This window comes from Rhynchophorus ferrugineus, unplaced genomic scaffold (genome assembly GCF_030347505.1).
Source record: "Rhynchophorus ferrugineus isolate W39M unplaced genomic scaffold, kcgeb_rfMv2 rfM9, whole genome shotgun sequence".
NCBI classification, from domain to species: Eukaryota; Metazoa; Arthropoda; class Insecta; order Coleoptera; family Curculionidae; genus Rhynchophorus; species Rhynchophorus ferrugineus.
In genome coordinates, this window is record NW_027472588.1 from 9,835,508 (window position 1) to 9,851,879 (window position 16,372).

Consider the following 16,372-nt stretch of genomic DNA (forward strand, 5'->3'; position numbering starts at 1 on the left):
AATTCCAGAGTTGTTCATTTGTTTGCCATCCGTATTGTCACCTCTCTGTTAAATTTCTTAAAAATATATTCGCCTCTTTACTGTCAGTTTCATTGATGCATTATCTAACCTTATTGTCGTGATAACTAAGTAGTGATCAGTTCGTATTTCTGCTCCACATCTCACCTTTGTTTCCACATTGTTCTTCTGTTTTTATTATTGATTGTTAATTTTTTACTTTTTACTTCCCTTGTATAATGATGGATTTTATTATGAGCAAAAGATGTATTTTTAATTATGTTATACATCAGACAAAAAATTATTTTACCATTGTCACTTCTCATACCTTCTTTGTATTTTCCAATAATTGTACTATATTTACCCCACTCTACTATTGAAATCTTCCATAATGTATAATTTTCCTTCTGATTCTTCAGTTATCCATGGTAAATGGCCCCAGAACTTTTCTTTGTTACCCATTGCATCATCTTGTCCTGAAGTGTATAGAACTATTATACTTTTTCTTTAATTTTTATTACAATACATTGTCCATTTCCTATTTCTTATTCCAATAGCTTACTCGTACTGATGAACTCCGCTCCACTGTATATTTGCTGATTTTATAGATGCCGAGCTCCTTTTTTTGTTTCATTCACTATCCCATCCCACCTGTTCAAATTCCTCCTCCAGTTTCCTTACCCGCCAATCATAGTATATTCCAAGTTCACATTTTTGTCATATCATGGTTTTTCCCTCCTTTCCTCTCTTCACCATGTTGAGTTTATCCTTATAAATAGAATAATAACGATTCTCATTTCAAAGCCGTCAAAGATAATGAGTTATTGAAGTTTCTTGAAACATAAGACCGCCAAATCTCTCCGCAGCGTCAGAGTAATTCGTTCTCGACAAGAAATCATTCCAAAAGTTTCTAAATACGGTTCCCCACTATGAAAATGTAATCGTATAATAGTTAGTTCGTTAGTCGCGTCAGTTTGCGATGTTGCGAAAGAACGCCGCCAGCCAGATCCGAGCTGAAATTTGTATTATTTGCAGGAACCAGGGCGGAAGTCGAACTGGGTCGAATTCTAGCCAGAAGAGGTTGGAAAAGAACGAGTTTCATTGTTACGACCAAGATTTATTGGAGCACCAGGTAAGCTCGCAGATTGGAATCTTTAATGTTTATCCGACTGGCGCTTTTATCACTTCGCCTTTGCTCTGCCAATTTTTTATTTTATTTTTCGTTTGACTGGGTTAAAATAGTTTGCAGAATGACATGTATTTATTTCACATGTTCCGTATCTAGTTTTAAACATTAATATACAAGGATCTGAAAATGACCACTGGATATAAAATAAAGTCAAATTTCATTATGTACGCAAATAAAGAAAAGCTCAAAAACTGTTTTAATTTTTTTTATTTTATATTAAAAGCAAGTTATAAAGATTTTTAGTAAAATATTTAATAGAAAATGTTAAAAAGTTCAAATCTTTTGGTACTTTTTTCATTTTAAAAAGGTATTTACTGAGAAAAATTGGTACAATACCAAGTGTATTCAAAAGTCAGTAAAGGTTAAAGTTTATTTTGGGAAAAAACTACATAATTTTCAAGAAAATGGAAAAACTTACTTATTAAAAGTATTAGCCATTTGATTCGATACATCTTGTCCCTCTTTCAGGCAATTTCTGGATGTCCTAACGCCAATGCCTGGAGGGTATTGCAGTTACGATGTTATGTCCCATCCAAGTACTTTTAATGGTCCCTTATCATGCTGGAAAATCACATTATCGTATCTTCAGGCCTATTCTAGATATTTTTCGATCAATTCATGGTTCAAATTGATCATTTGTTGCCGGTAGCCGTCACAACTATTAACTGTTTCACCAGGTTTCAACAAAACTATTTCGGCTTAGAGTTGATCAACCGGCTTCGCCAGATGGTATTTATGATTTTTTGTGCTTAGGCTTTTTAAAATAAATACACTTTTCATCAGCCATCACTATTCGATGCAGAAATGACTTCTGGTCATACCTTTGAACCAATATTTTACAGACTATTTTGTCATTCAATTGATGTGGCATCCATTCCCATGTATGGATTTTTCCCGTTGTTTATAATAGCCGTCTTCTAATCGTTTAAGTTACCTTTAACGCTTCTTCCAATTGTTTTTGAGTTGGGTCTTCATCCAATAACTCTTGCAATTTCGCACCTTCAAACTTTTTGGTCTATCAGAACGTTCTTTGTCTTGCACGTCGAAATCACCACTTTTGAATTTTCAAAGCCACGCCTCACATGTTTTCAAGGTTAGAGCATGTTCATCGTAAGTTTCTACCAGCAAACGATGAGTTTCAGTGGCTTTTTTTTGATTAAATAAGGAAAATGAATAAAGTTTTAAGGAACGAAACTTGACATTTTCAAAGAGGTATAAATCTAGGACGGTGTTACTTTCACAAAATTCAACAGCTTGACTTTCCAGTGCACCTGGTATGTACTAATCAAAAATATGTTGCATCATTTTCTGCAACTTTTCCCCACCTATTTAACAATTTGGCGATACCGTCTCGAAAGCAACAATCCAAAAACCGAACAATTTTCACCATTTCGAAACTATATGTCAGCCAAGGCATGATACATCACCACCTGTTGATTCATCAGTATCATGTGATCGACTGTGGATTGATGAACTATTAAGGTGTTTGAAAATTCTTTGAGATTGTCAGCGGGGTTTACGTTCAATAATTATCTGTTATTGGCGTCAAAATCAGCACTCAACTTGAAATTATTGAATCCAAAAATGCCAATTGGGTTATTACGCAGCAGCATCGCTATATGTTTCTATTAAAAAATAATAATAATGAATAACTCTAATAATACTTCATGGAAATTATGTATTTTATGTAGTTAAATTTCAAAACCATTGAATTTAACGATTTTTTACATTGATACTACATATTTTAACCAACAGGTATCGCTGATCCAAATATATGCAAGCACTTTAAGCAAATCAAAAAGAATAAGGACTTTGTTAGTAAGACTAACCTACTTTAACTTAAATAAGTCATCATCTTTTTCTTTTTCTGAAATATACTTCTGCAAATTGAAATGTTTATTTGCTTAGTTATTTCCAATCAACCAAAAGGATTGTTCTACTCATTTTCTTATAAGAGAATTATTACAATTTAGATCAAGTATGTCCATTAATATCAACAGTGAAACTACATCAATCAATTACCAACTTGTTTTATTGTATAGCTTTCAACTCGTAGGGTCAAAAAGCCAATTTACTTGATTTCTTCTACTTATAATAAAGAGAAGTTGTTACTTGGTTGTTAGTTACTATTCATATTAAAAGTATAGCTTTTATAATAATATTTTTTGAACTTTCAGATCGGAGGAAAGGGGTCTATCCAGAAAACATATTATTGAAAGTGTTAAAGCAAGTTTACAGCGACTCCAACTATCCTACATCGATGTCGTCATCGTCCATAAAGCCGATCCCATGTGCCCTATGGAGGGTAAGCGACCTTTACAAATTCCCTTTTTAACCTACTTCTCGACATTCATTTCCTCGCGTCCAATTAAAATTCTTTACAAGGTGGAGGCATTAGTGTCCCCCACTCGCTTATCATCCCCGCAAGGTACAGAATCCTACGTGTTTTTACTTTCTTTTAATTCGAACGACCGACGTTACGTTAGAACCGAGAAAGAGAATATAAAAACAAATTGTTCGTGCACGCGGCCGTCGTTCTGGACAACTGTGTCGTTCTTTTGCGTCTCTGAACATATAAAAATAGGAAGTGAAGTGTCACGAGAACGGCAGTTATGGAAATGATGACGTTAAAAACGAAACAAAAGGAATAACTGCTAAAGAAACTCGGCGTGATTGTGGAGAATGTTTCATAAATGCAAACAATTTAATTTTATGATATCAGAAACTGTAATATTTCATGTAAATTATGGGAAAAAATAGTTAAAAGTGATTAGTTAAGACCTTGACTCATTTATTTTGATGCATATTACATAACTGCTCGATTTATTTAATTTAAACAAGATCAGCTATGAAAACTGATCATATATGGAAAATGATCAACTGCTAATATTTCCAATTATGAAAAATATGCGTTTTTGGAAAATAGTTCATTATAAAATAACGATCACTTGTGAAAAATAAACACAGAAATTTCGTTTTTTTGTTCTAAAACATGTTAATGTCATAGGAAATGATTGATTTTGCAATCAAGATCAGTTATAAAAACTAAACACTTATCTCGGTATATTATAAATAAGATGACCAACAAATCCATTTGTTTTCAAAGTATGAAATACGAGCATTTACGTGAAATTTTTGGTTATGAAAAATTATCATTTATAGAAAATGATCGGCGAGGAAAATTATCAACTTATGAAAAAAATGACCGACTATGAAAATTATTATTTATGAAAAATGATCACCTATTATAAATAAACGCTTTTGTTCGGTTATTAAAAAGAAACACTTCAAAACATAGCATTTTCAATAATTAATGTATTTTTTTAAAACAAGTTAATATGGATTCTTATACATTTTCATTTTATATTATGTTGTAATGTATAGCAAAATAGCTCGTTCCTTTTCGTTTCAGCAAAGTGCATTACATCTTTCATTATTAATTAATATTACATATAAAAAGCCTTGAGACACTCTAAATAGAGTGGTTAATTTGGAACCAACCAATGGATTAAGTCATAATAAAGTCAGTAATAAAATGACCAACGAAATATTTTTATATTGATCAAGTGCATGATTAATTTAAACAAGAAATTAATAAATAAATGATCAGCCATGAAAAATGATCATTGATGGAAAATGATCACCTACGAAAATGTTAATTTATGGAATATATGATTTTCTAATAACAATGGATTGTCTATTAACAATTGATTATGAAAAACAAACACTACAAGAATGGACAATTTCAGTAATCAAAGTTTTTCAATTAAATGTTGACATTTATTCTTACGCATGTTTATTTCTTAACATGTCATGTTATTCTAGGGTAGAATTATTATTTACCATTATTAGAATGATTAATTTTGCAATTATCCAATTAATACATCAAGAGTAATTATTTTACCTTGGCGTTTAATAAAATAATGTTTATGTTTCTATTTATTTTCAAACTATATAAAATTATCATTTATAGAAAATGATCGAGTATGGAAAATGACATTTATGGAAAAAATGTAATTAGGTAATAATGATCCATTATGGAAAATAAACATTACAAGAATTAGCATTTTCAGCAATCAATGGCTTATTCAATCAAATATTGACATAGATTCTTATGTTATTTTATTTATATTATGTCATTTATACCCAATTAAATGACTTTGGCATTCACATTATTTTTAAAAAATGTCTCTAGGCACTGTTATCGTTACCAGAGTGGTTTATCTGAAATATACCCATGAAACAAAAAAGAGGTCATATTTTATCTTTCAATATTTTATATTCTAATTCAAATTTCAATGTTATTTTTCAATTTTGGAACATAATCAATTATGGAAAATAAACAGTTACAAAAGATGGTCAAGTATGGAAAATAAACAGCTATGGCAAAAGACAATTAAGCAGTAACGATCGATTATGGAAAATAATTTCCATCAATAAAATAATGTATTCCACAATTATGGAAAATAATCATTTATGAAAATTGAAAAGTTGTGGAAAATGCTCGATTATGGAAATTGAACGCTTATGGGGAAAAAAATTTAAATAACGTATTTTTTGCGGATTAGATAGGCGAACAATAAAAATGTAGAAGTGTAAAAACAATTCCTCCATTGCAATCTATAACGTGCACTTTCTAGAACGTCTCTGTTCTGCATAAAAATGTATGTTGACATTGACGAAATTTACCAGAAATATTATGCGATGTTATTGAAAGTCATTATAGCCTTCATTTGTTAACTCGATCTAAATCTAATGCATGTGAATGCCAAGGTATTGTGAAATTTTTTAGATACATTATTTTACATACATTATTTCCGTCACTTTAACGTTTTATGTTTAAAGACAGTCACCAAGTCAAAATCCTTTTAAAATTCTAAACTTTTACTTGAAATTTTAAAGAAATCGCCATCGCGAAGAAATAACATAAATATTTTCCTGTTTTTCGTGTTTAATCAGCTTATTAATTGGAAATTAAAGCAAATTTAAAATCCCATCAAATATCAAAAAGCAGCAGTAAATATAAGGTACCAAAAGCCGAGGAAGTAATTACAAAAAATATCGAAGAAAACAAACCGATCAAAATGTAAATGCGGAAAAGATAAATGAGGTTAGCGCTTTATCACTTCTTAATTTCTTAGAATTTATGTATGTTAGATAAAGTTGGTAATTAATGGTCAAAGTCACTGTTAATGTTTCAAATTACTATTATATAAATAGTAGGTGAATGAGAATTAGTTTTGTACTGGATACGTTACATTAGATAGATTTTTTGTAATAAATTTAATATAGCGATTAAATCTACAATTGCAGAAGTGGTACGCGCTATGAACTACGTTATAAATCAAGGATGGGTAATGTACTGGGGTACAGCACGATGGTCTCCTGTGGAGATAATGGAAGCTTACACAAACTGCAGACAATTTAACTGTGTCACCCCCATAGTCGAGCAGGCTGAATACCATCTGTTTTGTCGGGAGAAAACCGAGCTCTATATGCCAGAATTATATAACAAGATTGGAGTTGGTAAGTATAATGTTCTATTTTTTATAACGAATTTTCAACTAGGTATGCTAAGGTCGGGGCTGTAGTTATCAAATCAAATTATTCACCGTTATTCTAGGGAAAAATAAGAATATTACTTTAACATTTTGATCATTTTATCTACCTATTTAAAAAATATAGTTTTTTCTCTAAAAGTAAAATTTTATATAGATTTTCTTGACGTCTTATTAAAGGAACATCCTTCATTTTAAAGAAAATCGAGACCACCACTACGTCATTAAACCAATTTTCAGGATTAATGGCCTGGTCTCCGATATCAATGGGCCTCTCTCAAGGAAAAGACGACAGCAGCATTCAGTTATTTTCCCGAGCCAGCTTCAGGAACAAGTACAGTTCGTTTTCTTGGACCGAAGATGAAACAGCGGCTACTAATAAAGAGGTAAATAGATCATTATCTCGTTACATTTATATTTTATTATAATTAAACAAAAAATGTAGTAGTTGTGTTGAAAAACAAACCGTTCAGAAAAGTAATTTCGTTTTCTTTTTCGTTTTTATGGAAAATATTCAGTTATAAAACATGTTAATGTCATAGAAAGTGATTGATTCTGCAAATAGGATCAACTATGAAGAATAAACACTTATCTAAGTATATTTTAAAAGAAATGACCAACAAATCCATTTATTTTTAAATTATAAATTGTGCTTCATCATTTGTGAGAAATTTTTAGCTATGAAAAATTATCATCTATAGAAAATGATCCGCAAGGAAAATTATCATATCGAACTCGCAGATAATAAAACTATTGTAAGAAGTTCTTTGGAATATTCCATGGCTGTTATCTTATAAACACATTATACTATGACTTCATTGAATATGTATTACCAGAGATATGCGACATTAGTGCCATCTATTAGAAGAAACGAAAATATATTATTTCAATTAAAGTTTTAATATCTTCGAGGAAGATTTAAAAGAAATAAATTTGCAAAGTGCCTCCAAGGCCTCGTGTAATATATCAAGGATTAACGCTGAACTCGACTTATCTATTAACTACCCAATCATTTTCAGTCCAACCTAATTTTCGATTTTAGCAATTTAAGCAACAGTTAATCACGCTCCCCCTCGGGCTCCCCTTCCCCCTCAACCCAATTTAATAAGGCCATAATTCCCAATCCCGCCCGCTCTCAGGATATCGCGTGCTGTCGAACCAATCGCGATGCTCTCGACTTCTCCTTTTTCTCATCTCATCATCCCCGTCCTGTTTCCAGGGCTACGGGTGGATGAAGGAACGCATCCAGCCGGAGGAGACGCGGAGGCACTCGGAACGGATCAGGGAGCTGAACGGTCTAGCCGAGAAGCTCGGCTGCTCCCTGACCCAACTGACCATAGCATGGAGCTTAAAGAACGAATCGGTCCAATGCCTTCTCCTGGGTGCCAGCAACGTGGAGCAGCTCTACGAAAATATTCAAGCCTTGCAGGTGAGCGAGAATCATCATTTAGTTATTTAGTTAGAAACTTCGTGTTTTAAATTAACTGAAAAGCCCCCGATCTATTTTTTTTTGATATTTCAAATATGTTCTAAGAAATTAAGTATTTACTGTGTTATGTTGTGTTTACTCATACTTTTTTCCTCTATAATGATCTTCTTAACATCATAACATTCATCCTGCCACTGGTCAGATTATCTCAGCAAATCACCATAGGCGTTCACTACACTAACAATTCATTAAGCGAAAAAATTACAACATTTTGTTTTTATACGGAACATATACAGAGTAAACCAAAATCCTTTAACTTTGCAAGGTCCCAAAACATAAATCAAGAAGCATATTGCATTGAAATGATGACCATTCTATATATAGTCCATTCAATAAAACAATGAACTCATGTCATCTGAATTGATGATGTCAACACGTCGCAATGTTGCCGCATCAGCTCTGAGTTTTTGGTTCAATTTGGCTTTGACATAAAATAAAATTCTAATCCAAATAAAATATTTTTTTTAATACTGTTATCAAATATAATTTATTTTAACACTATAGTACGTCTAATGCATATATTATCGAAGGACATTCATTCATTATTATTATTCATGCATTATTATCAAAAACTACAATGAATTCTACAATGAACAGTTACAATAGTTATGTATTTATAATAGTTATGTGATATAGTATCCCCTGGAGGCTTAATCTTCATAATTAACAATTGTATATCCGAGTAATATATTTTAATTGCCTTAAAGAAAATTTACCTTTTACGCTTAGTTCTTGTTTCCTTCAGTACAGTGTTTCCTTGTAAACTAATTTTGATATCACTGTATTTCTCCTTAGTTTGGTACTACCTGTACTACCTGTATACATCTTTCTTGATAAAACAAGATTTAATCACTGCATTCTCGCTGAAGCATTTGCTATATCTGCAAAAAAAATGATATTCCTTCTCTTCTCACTTATTTTAACCAAATTCTCATGTATATTCTGAACAATTACACATATATCTGGGCACATAGAACTTTCACACTTACAATGGGATTTCCTACAGTTATAGTAAATTAATTATATATTCACCTTTAGTTTCCACACTCAACATGCCATGAATCATAATCCAATATTCAGAAAGTTTGATTCAAGTGAACAACTAAGCTGTTAATTTTTAGTCTATCCAACATTTGTTTACGATTCTTATATTATATTACTATATTATATATTATATTACTATATTATATATATATATATATATGTATTTACTATTTTTTAATAAAGATATTTTATATCCCATCTTGATATCCCCGTCTTTAACTATTCAAAACAACGTACTCAAATACTCACAATTGATGGTATTTATCCAACAAACCAACAATGGCTTTTACAATATAGTTAGCCATTTCGAACGTAATGAAAATGAACATTTCTATTTTTCTTCTATTTAAAATAACTATAAAAATAAATAACCATAATATTAGAAATCATTTATGATTTACTATGATACATTACACGAAGATTGAAGGAAGTACTTTACCACATAATAAAATAATTATTTAAATAAATACAAAATATGCCAGAAAAAAAATTTCAGAATTCTTGAAGCACGATCATTCGTTAATAACATAAAGAACTGATTTTAAATATTTGTTTACCATAAAATCATAAGCAAGATATTTTGCTTATGATTTCCATGTTAGCGTAAGCTTATTTAAAACAAAAAGAAATTTTGTTCATAGATCCAGACTGATAAAGTGGTAAACCTAAAATCTCAGTTTACAGACCCAGAAAATTATGCTTATGTTAATATTTTGCGTTAGATTTAACTAATTTTACCACAACATAGAATGCTAGTTCGTCGAGAACATTTTTTAATGAAACAAAGAGGTTATAGATAAGGCTTCTGTCATTTTTACGTAAATTAATTATTTCTAAAAGCTATTAAATAATATAAAATGTTGGGAAAGACAATTCAAATTACAGCAATAAAATTATGTAATGTAAACTAATAGAGTAGAAGAAAAATGTGAACTATACAGCATTCAAGCTAAATTGCTTAAGTTTGTTCTGCCCAAAAGTTCCAAAAGTCCCACCATGTATATAATGTATATATCTTCTATTTTAGCTAATACCAAAGCTAAACACCAACATGGTCCAGGATATTGAGAGAATCCTCGAGAACAAACCAACTAGGCCACCAATGGTTTCGACGCTGGCGCTTAGATGACAATCAATGTGCCCCCCTGGCTCTATTAGGTACGTACCTCCATGCCATATGCTCTACACGTAGAAATATCGATATCGTTAGGACACAATAACATTTTCAGTGATAAGTTCGTCGATATTTTAACTGAAAATAATGATTTTATCACTATTATAATACATTTTTAGGACGACTACGAAAAAACGTAACAAAATACCAAAGAACTGACCGATTGGCTTGTAAGTTGGAATCGTTCGCAACGACCTAAACATCCAAGTAGTATTTTTGCGTATGCTAGTCGCTTCATCAAGGGCAATTTTCAACTTTGCTAATTTGGACAGCCTGCTTCTGTATTCAGACTCTGGTTCGCAGTAGAGATCATTTTTACTAATTGATTATAATGCGCATGAAACCGTATCAGTTATGAGCAGTAAGCTAAGCAGTTATTCTGATGATATTCACTGATAGTGCCGCAAATCATTACAAATTTTTTTTTAGGGACTCCACATAGTGGAAGTGTTCATTGAGGTTAAACTGTTAAAAATTTCGTTCAAGAAATAAAAGATGAGAAATATTATATAGGACTAATAAACATTTACTTTAAATTCATTTTTCTTTATGTTAGTCTCCATTCCAGAGCATTTGATGAATGAAATGGTACTTGGTACACTTTTGTAATTAATTAATTCTAAATCCGACATTTCTGCATTTTCATACTTTATAAGGATTATTCTAATATCAAGCGTTCACCCACAATTTGTCAGTGTTTATTGAATAAAAATGCATTGTTCTGCATAAATATATAACAGCTCAATTGAAAAGTCCCCGGTCTGACACATAGATGGTGCTACTAGAATTAAATCCATATGTTTTTTAGTTAGCCCTAACCCTCAAATGATGCGTGTATAAATTTGACAGCTGTCGGATCATTAGTTTGTGAATTATAGCATTTTGAGTGAAGCAACTTTTGTTATTGTGAAAAAAATGGATAAAAAGAAATTTCGTGTGTTGATAAAATATTGCTTTCTGAAGGGAAAAAATACAGTTGAAGCAAAACCCTGGCTTGATGCCGAGTTTTCTGTCACTGCCCCGAAAAATCAACCATCAAGGATTGGTATGCTAAGTTTAGACGTGGTGAAATGACCACCGAAGACGGTGAACGCAATAACGGGACGCTCAAAAGATATTGTTGACCAAAAACAACGACGAGTTGATGATTCGGAGCAGTGTTTGAAGATAATCAAGCGTAATAACCCAAGGATTCGCGTCGATATGTGACAATGGATGAAACATGACTCCATCATTTCACTCCGAAGTCCAATCGACAGTCATCCGACTGGACTGCACACGATGAACCCGCTCCAAAGCTTGAGAAAACTCAACAGTCGGCTGGCAAGTTTATGGCATCTGTATTTTGGGAGGCGCATGGAATAATTTTCATTCACTACCTTGAAAAAGGAAGAACCATCAACAGCGACTATTACATAGCGTTATTGGACCGTTTGAAGTACGAAATCGTCCAAAAACGGCCGTGAAAAAGAAAAAAAAAGAAAGTGCTGATTCACCAAAACAATGCACTGTGTCACAAGTCAGTGAAAACGATGGCAAAAATCCAAGAATTTGCGTTCAAATTGCTTCCTCGCCCACCGTATTCTCCAGGCCTGACCCCCAGCGACTTCCTGACGATTTCCTGTTATCAGATCACAAAAAATGCTCGCTGGGAAGAAATTTTCGTCGAACGTCGAATGTCGGTGATGGCCGAAACTGAGGCCTATTTTGAAGCGAAGGACAAATCGTACTACAAAAATGGCATCGAAAAGTTGGAGGGTCACTATAATCAGTGTATCACCCTTGAAGGGAATTATGTTGAATAAAAAAAACTAATTTTGCCAAAAAAATTTGTTTTACTATAGTAGGCCGGGGACTTTTCAATTGACCTATTTAGATATATTGCACAACCATTACCATACAATGCATATTAACAATACAATGGACCTTTATATAGTTTTGAAGCTACTAAATTCCTTCTACATTCTGCAGTTTTGCTCATTTACATAACCATTGCCAACAAACCTAATAATTCAGGAACTATTCTACAACTCTTAAGAACAGAAAATATTGGATCGTATGAATAGAAATATCCAAACAAAATGGCTCCCATTATGTGATGTGATATGTGTTATCAGATGACAATTACCTTTATTAAAAAATGTATTACTCCGAAAAGATATCCTACCTTCATAAGGGAGCAAAACTTTGAACCTCCTTGCAGTACTACCGTTTCTGCATTTGTAGGCAATTTATAAGAAAGCTCGTAACTTAATATCTATGTACTACGGCATACAAACTTCTTCAAACAAAATTATGGAGACGTAGTGCAAACGTACCTCAGCAATTCACTGAGATTGATTTAGATGCTACTAGATGAATGAACTAATGATTTCGAAGCAGAATATAAAGGATACTCTAACACATCGAAAAAGTTTGAAAACCAATAATTGGAGGTACTACATCATGAGGATCCATGCTAGAAATTATACGATGTTGAATACCAGTTAACAATGAACAAACCATAAAAATATACTGAAAGGTTGCGTCTCTAAAGATCTCTGTTGGATATAGAGAATTTGATCCTCTCTATCGAAATCCCAATTGTATTCCAGACCTTATGATTTTAGAATTAAGTCTTGACTTTCTCTTCAAACAAAACCAATACTATAATTTACAAATAAAGCTGATTTAACATTCAAATAAAAGGAATAATAATAATGCAAATAATAAAAAGTAGCATGGAAATATTTTCTTCAGCAGATGCATTCATTGAAATATATTTTAGTGACATTTTAAAGCAAGAAGTGTATTTGAGGCAAATTCTCTGCCATATAAAAATTTGGAACGAATTTAGATATATTTATTGACCATCCCAGCTAGCTCAAACCAGCTTTTTAAGCCTCTGTATATATACAACAAACTGAAAAGTAAGTTTGGATAATAAACATAAGAAAGAAAGGTAAGAAATAACAAACATATTTTGTTATTTACTAAGATATTAAGATTTTGTTTTCACATTATAAACACAAGTAGTTGGTTTATTTCATGGGAAGTTTGAAGTACAATGCCATTTAACTTGCTCTTTTGATAACACTTACAAAATATGCTAAAATTGGCAAAGTTTAAATATTAATATTAATAATAATATTAATTTTCATAGAGAAATTAAATAAAAGTTTTAAATGTTAAAAAACGAATTTGTTTATTTGTTTTAAGATATTTTATGGACATTTTACTGCTTTATATCGTTTTATATATTTTGTTTTATACCCTGCTATCCCCAGATTCCCAGCTTAAAAATAATAAACAGAATCTAGTAGATAGCAATGAGTCTGTATACTAATTTCATCTTTTATTCCTTGAAGAGTCTTTTCTTTTTGATTTAAAAATCAAATCAAGTTTTATTGAGCAACTGAATAAACATTTAATTTGTCAAATAAATTCATTTAACAGTGATTATAAATTAATAAAATCTTGTTTTAATTATATTTCTTTGTTTTCTCTTGTATAATTTAAAATATATTTTCAAATAAACCATTGTATCTTGAAACGTTTTACGTTTAGTAGGAACTAATACCAGTATTATTCAAATATCATTGCTGATCATTTATCAAATTTAATTTTGTTAAAAAATAAGCTTTGTGCTACCATACAGCTGCCATTTACTGCTCGTATATTCATTATTTCTTGATAATTCTGTCATAATTGATATTGAATCGATTTTCGAACGTGTTGTCATCACTAAATCTGGTAGTAAATACATTATTGTGAACTCGGTAAAATACTACGAGATACAGTCGATTTATTCTATGAATATGTCGGGATATACCGCGTTTATTAATATATATCTCTTTAAAAACAAGTAAACAATGCAATGATTGGTTAATTAATGTATGTTCTAGCATTAATTAAAAACATATTACGTGATATTTTTGTAAAATGATATTAGGTTGGCTAGAAAATAATATCAGTTTTATGGTGTGACAAAACCTTAGAGTAGAGAATTTGATGATGATCTCAGGTCTTATTTTATATGTTTCAATATCGTATAAGTTTCAAAACATATTTAAAAGGTTGAATACAAATGTCAGTCCTTCTGGATTACGCGAAAAAACAATGGCGTGCGAGACTCAAAAACAATTAAATATTATGTGCTTGCATGTGTTTTGATCAGCGATATCTATTGGTGAAAACCCTAAGTATCAATGTAAACAACTGTTAAACAACCTGACAGAACTATTAAATACGATGGTTTTGAGATTTCTCTACATAAAATCAGTTTTCAATTTATAATTATTAATTTATTCAATGCCTAGAGACGCAATTGATATAACGCTCAAAACTGAATTTTCATCATTCCTTAGTTGCATTGCTCGATTCGAAGAAATCTGCTGTTGATGCCCATCAAACACTTCTAGAGACTTCTGGTGATGCTGCTCTATCATATTACAACTGTCGGTTTTGATTTAAATGATTTAAAAGTGGTGATTTTGATGTCAATGATAGAGGGAGGTCTGAAGGGCCAAAAAAAAGAGCAAGAAGCAAAGAATTGTAAGATTTGTTGAACTAAAACCCAACTTCAAATACTAAGGAACTTTCAGACAGCTAAACAGTTGGTAAATTAACTCTCTCCAGACGTTTACGTGCAATGTAAAAGACCCAAAAGGATGGAAAATTGCTACCACAAGAAATTATCATATCAAAACGTTTGAATATCGCAGTTTCATTGCTTAAGTAAGGTGACTAACGGTGGAAAATAGATCTACTACCACAACTATTACAACAAAAAGCGTAAAGTATTACGAACTGCCAAACCGAATAAAAATACGTATTGTTTCAAAAAATACCATCAATAGCGAGTAACAGACGCAAATCATGCCCTTGCTTTACAACGCCCGGTCAAACGTTACTGTAGTTGTAAAGGATAGTGTTGCAGCTTGTATAGAAAATTGTATCATACACTGCTGGGTAACTTACTCACCTAACATAGCGTCCTCTGATTACGACTTCGAAATGCTGAAGAAGTGCGAAAATTGATCGATTGGATCGCTGCCAAACCAACATCGTTCTCTCGACACGGTATACCCATGTTAGCAGAAAGATGTGAAAAAGGCATCTCAAACTGGTCACCTTCAGACCAGTCAAAACACTGGTCAGCTTCAGACCAGTGTTTGGCCTTTGTCGTTTCGTGACCGTCGACGGAACATGGATCTACTAGTACTCGCCAGAGACCAAGGAACAGTCGAAACAGTGGACTTCACCCGACGAACGTGCTCTGAAGAAGGCGAAGATTGTCTTATCGGTCGGAAATGTGATGGCCACCGTTTTCTATGATTCACAAGGTGTGATCTATATACACTACCTGGAGAATAGTAAAACAGTTACAGTGCTGTACTATGGCAAATTACTGGACAGATTCCACGCCGAATTGCAGAAAAAACGTCCTCATTTGGCGAAGAAGAAAGTGCTCTTCCACAATGACAACGCACCGGCTCACATTTCCGCATCGCCACTGCCAAATTGGTCGAATTGGCTTACGAACTGCTGTCGCATGCACTGTATTATCCAAATATGACCCCATGTGACTTCTTTTTGTTTCTGGACTTGAAAAAGTCAATCGACGGATAGAAATTTGTGTCGAATGAGGACGTCATCGCCGATAAGGAGACCCACTTTACAGACCTCGAAAAAACATGGTTTTCGAAGGGGTTATAGAAGTTGGAGCATCGCTGGGTCAACTAAAAGGACACTATGGTGAGAAATAAATGGCAACTTTTTCAAAATTTTCGTTTTTCCTTTGTAGACTACGTACTTATGGGACCACCCTCGAATATCGCACTAATTTTCGTCAATAAATGACTTCTTACGGTGAAAAATATATCTAATAATAGAGGATAGTACATAAGATATAAAAAAGAGTTTTAAATACCTTAAAAATA

The 16,372-nt window shown here is 32.2% G+C and overlaps 1 protein-coding gene across 6 annotated transcripts in view; it reads left to right on the forward strand.

Moving 5' to 3' along the window:
- Positions 1–16,372, forward strand: part of Hk (potassium voltage-gated channel subfamily A regulatory beta subunit hyperkinetic) — a 225,237-nt gene that overhangs the window by 203,921 nt on the left and 4,944 nt on the right. For all 6 annotated transcript variants that reach the window (XM_076413091.1, XM_076413090.1, XM_076413086.1 and 3 more), the window contains 6 exons: positions 1,033–1,129; positions 3,364–3,491; positions 6,500–6,712; positions 6,985–7,130; positions 7,964–8,173; positions 10,305–10,435. In XM_076413091.1, coding sequence (XP_076269206.1) covers positions 1,033–1,129; positions 3,364–3,491; positions 6,500–6,712; positions 6,985–7,130; positions 7,964–8,173; positions 10,305–10,406 — 896 coding nt within the window. In that variant the 3' untranslated portion in view covers positions 10,407–10,435. The remainder of the gene's footprint in view (positions 1–1,032; positions 1,130–3,363; positions 3,492–6,499; positions 6,713–6,984; positions 7,131–7,963; positions 8,174–10,304; positions 10,436–16,372) is intronic.